At 36.5% G+C, this 10,712-nt stretch overlaps 1 protein-coding gene across 1 annotated transcript in view; it reads right to left on the reverse strand.

Annotated features, from left to right (window-relative positions):
* The window catches only part of IL1RAPL2 (interleukin 1 receptor accessory protein like 2), a 781,557-nt gene that overhangs the window by 701,559 nt on the left and 69,286 nt on the right, over window positions 1-10,712 (reverse strand). Inside the window, exon 3 of the mRNA XM_060182659.1 lies at window positions 10,095-10,248. Coding sequence (XP_060038642.1) covers window positions 10,095-10,248 — 154 coding nt within the window. The remainder of the gene's footprint in view (window positions 1-10,094; window positions 10,249-10,712) is intronic.

Below are 10,712 nucleotides of genomic sequence, written 5' to 3' on the forward strand. Positions count from 1 at the left end.
GTGGGATCATCCCATACTCATCTTTATCTTTCTGACTTAGTTCACTTAACATAATTCCTTCTAGCTCTGTCCAAGATGGGTCAGAGAAGGTGGGTTCATTGTTCTTGATAGCTGCATAGTATTCCATTGTGTATATATACCACAGCTTTCTCAGCCACTCATCTGTTGTTGGGCACCTGGGTTGCTTCCAAGTTTTAGCTATTATGAATTGTGCTGCCATGAACATAGGAGTACACACCTCTTTTTGGTTGGGTGTTATGGAGTCCTTGGGGTATAACCCCAGGAGAGGAATTACTGGGTCATATGGAAGGTCCATGTCTAGCCTTCTGAGAGTTTTCCAGACTGCTCTCCACAGAGACTGTACCAATTTACATTCCCACCAGCAATGTCAAAGGGTTCCTCTGTCCCCACATCCTCTCCAGCATTTGTTGCTGCTGTCCTTTTTGATGTATGCCATTCTTACAGGAGTGAGGTGGTACCTTAGTGTTGTCTTAATTTGCATTTCTCTGACAATCAGTGACCAAATAATATTGCATCCGCCGATCACAACCTAACCAAAGCAACGATTGCCACCTCAACATGCTTCACCTCAGACTGTGTCCAGAGACTTCACGTGTGGAACGACAACCCTTCAACTTCATTACTCGGGTGAGACCTTTCCTTTTATAGTACACTCTAATTTCATCTCAGGTAGTTCACTTTCTAACAAAGTCCCATAATCTAGATATACACCAGTTTCTGTGAGAGAGAGCTTATGTGCACACGTATCCATAAACTACTGCAAAATATATACCTGAAAGCAGAAGTACACTAGAGTTTGCAGTGAGTACCTCCCTAACACTTCCTCTCCACTATTCCAAGCTTGGGATCCATGATTGCTCAACAAATTGTTTGGCTTCCTATGTTAACTCTCTTTTCAATCACCAGGTTCCAGATGCCACCAGGATGCTGGCTAGGCTTCCCTGGATTGAATACCCCACCAATGTGTCCTGGAGCTCAGCTTCCCCAGAGACACACCTTACTAGGGAAAGAGAGAGGCAGACTGGGAGTATGGACCGACCAGTCAACACCCATGTTCAGCGGGGAAGCAATTACAGAAGCCAGACCTTCTACCTTCTGCAACCCTCAACGACCCTGGGTCCATGCTCCCAGAGGGATAGAGAATGGGAAAGCTACCATGGGAGGGGGTGGGTTATGGGGATTGGGTGGTGGGAATTGTGTGGAGTTGTACCCCTCCTACCTTATGTTTTTGTTCACTAATCCTTTCTTAAATAAAAAATTTAAAAAAAAAGAAAAAAGAAAACAACCCCCCACAAAAAAAACTAATATAGCCACAGGCCCTTTGGAATTTAACTAAAATATTCATACTAGCTATCTACAAAATGGAGACACCCCCCCAACTCTTCATCTGCACTATTCCAGGCCTTCGGTCCATGACTGGTCAACAATGTGCTTGGTTTTGTGTATTAACTCTCTTGTCAACCACTGGGTTCCAAATGTTAGCATGATGCCGACCAGACTTCCCTGGACAGACAACCCCACCAATGTGCCTTGGAGCTCCAATTCCCCAGAGCCCATCCCCACTACGGAAAGAGAGAGATAGACTGGGAGTATGGATCGACCTGTCAATGCCCATGTTCAGCGAGGGGAAGCAACTACAGAAGCCAGACCTTCAACCTTCTGCATCCCACAATGATCTTGGGTCCATACTCCCAGAAGGTTAAAGAATAGAAAAGCTGTCAGGGGAGGGGATGAGATACAAAATTCTGGTGGTAAGAATTGTGTGGAGTTGTACTCCCCTTATCCTACGGTTTTATCAATGTTTCCTTTTTATAAATAAATAAATAAATAAATAAATAAATAAATAAATAAATCACCTACGTGTGGAGAAATTATTCAATGATGGAAAGCTTAAAAAATGTGGCATAGGCAAGAAAATTGCAAGAAAACTTAACAGCATGTTTCATGCATATAAACAGAGATCTTATGAGTGGCAGTGAACAACTATTTTGTTTGTATATTGAAGGCAGACCTTTAATGGTCTTTTAGCTGACTATCCTGTCATATGCCTCATTTTCTTCACAGTATCATCTATTTCCCACAGGTCTCAAAAATTTTACTCAATGGCCACATTCATTAATTTCTATCATATTCAGGAACTTACAAGTGCAGTTTCCAACTTGTTGCATCAAATAAAAATGGAAAATTCAAAAAAGAGAGAGAGAGAGGAATTCCTTAGAGGTCTAGTCCCATAGTATTTATGGAGGAATCCAAGGATTCCCTGACTAGATCCCCAGGTGAGGAGGTAGCCTGGCACTGGCCAAAATGGCCATAATTAAGTGAGCCCGCTTCTCGTATACTTCCAGTTTTTTGTTTTTAGTTTCTACTTTGTCTGACAAGCTTAAACGTTCTCTTAGTTGTTAAGGCCTTGAAGCACATTTGCTATATCCAAGCTAGTATTAAATTTATAGAGTCCAAGCTTGAGATATGGAGCAAATAGATCTAACTTTTTTTTCATTGTTGTTATAGTTGTTGTTGTTGTTGTTATTGATGTCATTGTTGGATAGGACAGAGAGAAATGGAGAGATATGGGGAAGACAGAGAGGAGGAGAGAAAGACACCTGCAGACCTGCTTCACCGCCTGTGAAGTGACTCCCCTGCAGGTGAGGAGCCAAGGGCTCGAATCTGGATCCTTATGTTGGTCCTTGCGCTTCACACCATGTGCGCTTAATCGCTGCGCTACCGCCCGACTCCCAGATCTAACTTTTTAGTGGGATCTAAGTTAACCTCAAGGTTTAGCATTTGATAATTATTATAAAGGCTGTATTTGGGACAAGAGTTGTCCTTTACTATATATGTATTTCCAGAATATCTCTTGGCCAAATGTATACAGTGCTTCTTATAAAGATTGGCAAGTAGAAACAGTAATGTTGGTGCCCTCTTGGAAGAGATTAAACAATAGAAGGGGAAACATTATTTACTATCTCTTCTATAGTTGAATATCTAGAATGAATGAGGGAACTGAAGTAGGGGTAGGAAACAAAGATGTCCATAGATAAGTAATAAATACTGGATTTAAAAATGTATGGTGCCTTCTTTAGGCCATTGTACTAGATTTCCAAGCTTATTAGGTCTAAGTCTAATCACAGAGGACTATTAAGAACTTTTACATTAACATATAGCCCATCTTGGATGGAGCGTGAAGGGATCATGTTAAGTGAGATCAGTGAGAAACAGAAGGATGAATATGGGATGATCTAACTCATAGGCAGAAATTGAAAAAAAAAAAAAAAAAAGCTGAGAAGGGAAAACACCATGCAGAACTTGAACTGGAGTTGGTGTATTGCACCAAAACTAAAGACTCTGGGGTGGATAGGCAAGAGGGTTCAGGTCCTGGAACATGATGGCAGAGGACCTAATGGGGGTTACATTGTTATGTGGAAAACTGGAAAATGTTATGCATGTACAAGCTATTTATTTAATATATCTTTGATATGTTGCTTTATTTTTTTTCCTTGCACCACACTTTCTGTTTATTCTCTCCTGATACTATCCTTAATTTGGATTTGTGTGCTCCATTCCTACTGATGTAATCAAAGGTGCTCATTGTATGCTGAAGACTAGGCTCCAAAGTATAGAGCACATTCTTTTTAGAGCTATCTAAATTTCAAAAGGAATTATTGAAGAACAAATGGTTAATGTCCTAAAATAACATTATAACAGAATGATCAATATTGTGACCAGTATTTTGGCATCTGTTGTCAAATATATATATATTTGCATTTGTCATGGCTGAAAATAATATTTGACAGTCAGCAAAACCTATGTTCCTATCATCTGAAAATATACAGGACTGGACAGTGGTATACCCTATTGAGTGCATATATGACTATGTGCAAGGATCCAAGTTCAAACCCCTGGCCCTGCAGGAGGAAAAACTTCACAATTGACGAAGCAATGGTATGGATGTCTCTTTCTCTCTATTTCCCTACTGCCTCTGGAAAAATCTGTATCTCTACCTAATAAATAAATAAACAGTATGGTGAATCCTTAGACAAGTGTGAATGGAAATGCCATATGGCCCAGCAATTCCACTATGAAGCCTGTACCCAAAAGATGTAATAACTCTGATTCAAAGAGATAGATTCACCCTAATGTTCATAGCAGCTTTATTCACAATAGCAAGAACCTAGAAATAACCAAAATGACCTTTGACAGATGATTGGATAAAAAAGTTATGGGGCACATACTTAACAGAGTATTATGCAGTAGTGAAAGGGATGATATTGTGTCCTTTGGAATAAAGTGGACGAAATTGGAGATTATGCTTAGTGAAACAAGTAAGGAGGTGAAGGAAAACTACGGAACGCGGTTTCACCCATATGTGGAATATAGAAAACTGAATATACAAATGTGAGAAAAATGTCAACCTGTTTTTAATACTGTGGAAGAACTACAGTAGTTATCTATGGGAGTGGGGAGGGGGACACAGACCTTTGGTGATGGGAGTGGTGAAAAAAAAAAGAAATACACACTGTAATGTTACAATCTTGTATCCTGCTTTTAATCAGAAATAAAAAAATTAAAGTGTATGGAATTGTACCCCTCTTATCCTATACTCTTGCCAATTATTATTAAATCAATAAAATATATAAGCCAATTTTAAATGAACATAATTAATTAAGTTTATTAAAAAATCTCCTACTGTTAAAAATGAAAATATACTAAGATAGAAACTGGCTGAGAGTATAGATCAACCTGCCAATGTCCAGCAGAAAAGCAATTACAGAAGTCAGACCTTCTACCTTCTGCACCACATAATGATCTTGAGTCCATACTCCTAGAGAGATAAAGAACAGGAAAGCTTCCAGTAGAGGGGATGATATATGGAAACCTGGTGGTAGAAGTTGTGTAGAATATTATCCCTCTTATCTTACATATGGTTTTGTTGATATTTTCTATTTTATAAATATTTTTTAAATTAAAGTATATGACCTTGGGCACACACCACTAATATAGAGTGGGTTCAATAACAGAACCTATCTCCTAATACCTTTCAATAGGATTATGAGAAAATGAGTGTAAAGCAGTAATCATGAAGTATACCATATGGTAGAGGATATATGTGTGTGTGTGTGTGTGTGTGTGTGTGTGTGTGTGTGTGTGTGTGTTTCTTTAGGACTATTAAAAAACAAGATGACTTAGAGATCATTTCTCCTACTACACTGTCTTTACTTGGATGGCTTTTTTTTTTTTTCTAACTTCTATTTATTCCCTCAATTCTCTGCCATATCTCTATCATTCTGACCTCAGTGGCTCAGCATAAGGAGCACAGGCAAAAAGAAACAAAGATCCAGAGCTACAAAAGCCTGTTTTCATATCTGATGTGAAATAGCTTCTTCTTCTGTGTGTAAATAGCTGTCATTCTCCACACAGAGGGAAGGCCATTATAACCAGCTACAAGTTCAAATGGCATATGCAACAATGCACTGCAGTTTGCTTTTAACTTTGCAAAATGAATTTATAAGCATTTACTGAAGTCATGAATTTGAACATCTTTACAAGTCCTACTTCTACTTTGTGTGATTGCAAGTTTTACATGTTTATATTTTTAATAATGTAACTCAGCGGCAAATACTTGGAACACATCCATAAAATATACCTCTCTAGTTATAGTATTCAAACACCAATATTTTTAATAGACAAACCTTTATGTGTGAAAAGTCCCAAACAAAAATAGTCTAGAGCTGTCTAAAATAGTCAGGAGTAACGATTTCACCAGCATATTAACCAGAGTACAAGTTATTGTCTTGGGAGTCGGGCTGTAGTGCAGCGGGCTAAGCGCAGGTGGCGCAAAGCACAAAGACCGGCATAAGGATCCTGGTTTGAGCCCCGGCTCCCCACCTGCAGGGGAGTCACTTCACAGGCGGTGAAGCAGGTCTGCAGGTATCTATCTTTCTCTCCTCCTCTCTGTCTTCCCCTCCCTCTCTCCATTTCTCTCTGTCCTATCCAACAACAACAACAACAATAATAACTACAACAATAAAACAACAAGGGCAACAAAAGGGAAAAAATAAATAAAATAAATATTTTTTAAAAAGTTAGTGTCTTATCTGAATAGCCAATGTGCATTTCTAAAAAGCAGCATAAAATCATGCATTTGTGAATGATTTGCTAGTTGAATAGTAAATTATCTTCTAAATACAGTTCATTAGTGCTGGCTTCCTGCTTGTGTTCATTTTTAAGAGCCTCTATAATTTATGTATGCCTATGATATTCTCAAGGGAGTCATTCCCTTGTATACCCAGGAGATCCAGTTCCATTATCTTGCCTGCCCTCTCCCACTCTGTTTCTCCTCCTTCCATTAACATCTGTTCTGATTTTTCACCACCATAAAACCAATCTTTCTTCTTCTCCTTATCACTTCAACTAGTAAATACTCTGAACAAAATTCAGAGTGAGGATAAAGGTGAAATTCCTGTTTATTTTGTAATTGTAATATTATTATTTTTAAACATTTTATTTTCTTTTAAATACTACCATTAATATTATTTATTGGATAGAGACAGAGAGAAATTTAGAGGGAAGGGGGAGATCGAGAGGGAGAGAGAAAGAAAGATACCTGACGCATGTATAATTTTTGCACTCCAGTGCATGTTTTTGTTTTTGTGTTTTGTTCAGATAGTAAGAGAAAGGCATCATAGTATCTAAGCTTCCTCTAGTATCTCCACACCTCCAGTGTAGTGATGGACCTCAAATGGAGAAAGATCACATGAAAAAGTATGTACATACCTAGTAAATTCTCTCTTTGATCCACAACCTTATATATTTAAATTGTGAAAGGATATCCTGGTTTTAATTAAATTTTAGTACTGATCATACAAAGTATAATATAACTCAAGTAATACTGAGAGTAAGAATATTCCTTCACAGAACAACCTCTTGAATTCTGCATACCAAGAAGCCAATAACATTTAAAGTATATTAAAAATATATAAACTTGATAAATTCTTCTTTTTCCTTTCTTATTGCCACTAGGGTTATTACTGGGGATCGGTGCCTGCACACTGATTCCACTGGTCCTAGCGGCCATTTTTCAAATTGTTGTTATTTGATAGAACAGACAGAAAATGAGCTGGGTCGGGCGATGGCACACCTGGTTGAGCACACAAGTTACAAGGCGCAAGGATCCGCATTCAAGCACCCAGATCCCACCTGCATGGGAAAAGCTTTGCAAGTGGTAAAGCAGAGCTGCAGGTGTCTCTCTGCCTCTCGTCTTCTCTATCACCCCCTTCTATCTCGATGTCTGCCTGTCTCTATCCAATAAATAAAGATTAAAAACAATTTAAAAAGAAAGAAAATGAGAGTGGAGGGGGATACAGTGAGGGGAAGAAATATACACCTGCAGACCTGCTTGTGAAGCTACCCACCTGCAGGTGATGTGTGCACTTAATTGGGTGTGCCACCACCCAGCCCCCAACAGCTTCTTATACAAATGATGGTTATGTATGCTTTGCCTACACACTCCCTTAGGAGGCTTCCCTTTGTGATTGAGTACTTATATTTCATGACAACTCTCAGAAGCTTAAGAAAATAACTCTAAGCATATTGAAATGTGTGTGTGCACACACAAGAATAGACTGACATGTTCATGCTTCTCAAATAATTTTCAAATAGTTTTTTAAAGTATGTAACAGAATCATCTGAAAGAAAAAGCAAATGACCATCGCTTGATATACTAAGTTAGCATACTGGGGGGGGGGGCGGGAAGGTGAAAGTCTGTATTTGAGGAAACTAATTATCATCCTACCTTGGTTCTTTCACATGCTACAGATTCACATTAAAGTTTGAGGACCTCTCAGAGGTAGAGTTATGGTAAAATTTGAAATTCATATACTGAGTTTAGAGCAAATGAAATAACATCATGTAAAAATACATAAAATATATAGTTCTGACTTACATGTGCAGAATATAAATGGAAATATTCAATAAATTTCAATTTTTTTAATTAGGTGGTTAGTGGTTTACAGTACAGTCTTTAATACACAGAGACAATCTCTCATCTCCCTCTTGGTTGGTTTCTGAGAGACACAACAGAATCCAAATATCCCTTCATCCTACTCCATTCCTTCCTTCTTTAGAGTCCCTTGCTTTGGTGTAGAATGTCACCCCTAGTTCAAGTTTCACCTTATGTTTTCCCTTACTGTTCTTTGTTCATAAGTACCACAACATTCAAGTGACATCATTCAGTATTGGTCTTTCTCTTCATTGCGCACCAATTTTCATATGTGTTATTACGATAGCAGTTTATATAGAAGTATAAGAGGACTGGTGTTTTCTTTATTCTGGTCAAACCTCAAACCCAAGCCAAATACTGTAATACTAAAAATGTTAGCAAATGAATCCCAAAAGGAAACACTCCAGAGGCAACTGATAAGCATTCTGTGATTGTGGTCAAAGTGATGATGCTACAAGGATTTGTGCACTGGCAGGTCATTTATTAATTTTGTATAATTTCCTGTGATTGACACTTATTCCAGAATGAGATGGGAAGTGTAATTCATGTTGAGAAAATAAAAAAATAATCAAATGCAGAACTTTACTACTTGGTGTTGACACAATATTGTTAGCTCATGGGAGAAAGAACATGCAATTCTAATCAAAAGAGTAATTTAAACCTTTACAGAAAGAACGCTAAAAATTCAAACTAAGAAGTAAAATTCTCAAATAATATAATAGATAATAAAGTAAAGTGCATATAAAATTATAAAAATATATATTTAGGTCCTTTTATTAACATCAGATTTTCTTAGAAACGAGATAAAGAGACAAAGCGATAAAGCTTTTGCTTACTTCAATGTCATGGGGGTTGAGCTTGAACCTGGGTCATGCACATGACAAAGCAGCACACTATCAAAGTGAGCTATCATTTGACCCTACATCCAAATTTTTCCAAATGAGAAAAAATAACTATTGATAGTTGCCTTTCAGCTATCAATAACTTAATATGTGAATTATAGGGGTGAATTTCCTCAGTAAATGTGATTATCTGTAGATGGATTTTAACATGACCCCTAAAAGTTCAGGTGGACACAAATCAAAAATAATATAGAAGAAAATCTATATTTCTAACATCAGGGAGTGTATAATATAATGAATAAAATAGCTTCTGTCTGCAGTAGAAGGTTAAACAGATAATTCCCCAGTGTGTTAATAATAATTTAATTTATAAAGTCAATATTATAACTGCCTGGATAATGTTAAATTTCACCATGACTCAGATTTTCATCTAAAATATAAATGTGTATATGTGTACACACACAAAAACAAATCTAATATATAAAAGAAGATAAAATTAGACAAGAGTGACTCAGAGACAACAGAAAGTATACTTTTTTTTTGTTATAAGGCTTCTTAGGATTCAGTACCCTCATTCAGGAGATAAAATTTATAGTATTCAATGATATATTATATGTGTGAATATTACTTACTAATATTCTTAACCAGGCAAAATATTCTGAATCTTTCTCTTCCACTATGAATAAAAATGCTGTTTTATTATATGCTTGTACTTCAGATTTAAAACAAACTTATACATTATTTGGCTAGAGCTGTTCAACTTAAAAAATCACTAAAATCTCATAATAGCTTAAATTATTTATTAGAAATATTGTATCAATAAAATTTTGGATGTACTTGAAATAGATTTAATTCTCAAAACCCAGTAGAACCTAATTCTGAGACAGCTTTTACCTACAAAGAGATTCCACATATATTGACTGATTAAGTCAACATTTTAGAGAGGTTCTAGCATTTCATTTATGCAATACTCAGTAAAAGTAAATGATAATGTAGAGAGCTGAGAACCTTTCATAAACTCAGAGAGCAACAGATACAGTCTTCTTCCCCTAATTAAGTTTATATCCTACATACACATTACCAACATAACTTATTAACAGCGAGCCTCCTAATTATTTGATTTTCAGATAATTCTAAATTCACTTCAAATTCAATGTTTTATGGGAGATTTTTCTTCCCATATTAGATTATATTTAAAATCCCATTTGTCTTAATTTGGTAAATCCAGTTCCTACCTGTAACTTTCAGTTCAGTTGTTCGTCTTACAACTTTTCCTTCATACTTAAGTTCACAAGTGTAATTTCCTCCATCTTCCTCTTGAACATCCTGGATTAGAAGAGCATTTCCTTTCTGTATTATTATGCTTCTCCACATTTTTGGTTTACATTCCTACAGAGAAAATATTAGCAAGTCAGCAAAAATATATATTTACATAGTTAAGTTACAGTACTGACAAACTAGTACTTTCAATATTGTATACACTTCAGTTTTCAAAATATATACATAAAGAGTTAAATCAGTGAATAAAGAAATTATTCAATTTATAATCAATTAAATGACAGTAAATTCTTTAAAAATACAACATTATATTGCTTGGGACAAACTAGATGGGACTAGAAGAAAATATGATAAGTGACATATGTAAGACAGTACAAGAAAATCACCAGACAGCTTCACAAATATGTGGAATGTAGATAACTAAAATAACCCCGTTAAATAATAGATAAACTTGACTCTGAGACTCTATGAAAACCATGGTCTCCATCATAGAAACAGGGCAGGAGGTTAGGTGGAAAGTTTCATTACATGTGTTGGTACAGGAACTTGGTATTGGATGTGGTGAGTCATTTACA

Source organism: Erinaceus europaeus, chromosome X, assembly GCF_950295315.1.
Source record: "Erinaceus europaeus chromosome X, mEriEur2.1, whole genome shotgun sequence".
Classification (NCBI taxonomy): domain Eukaryota; kingdom Metazoa; phylum Chordata; class Mammalia; order Eulipotyphla; family Erinaceidae; genus Erinaceus; species Erinaceus europaeus.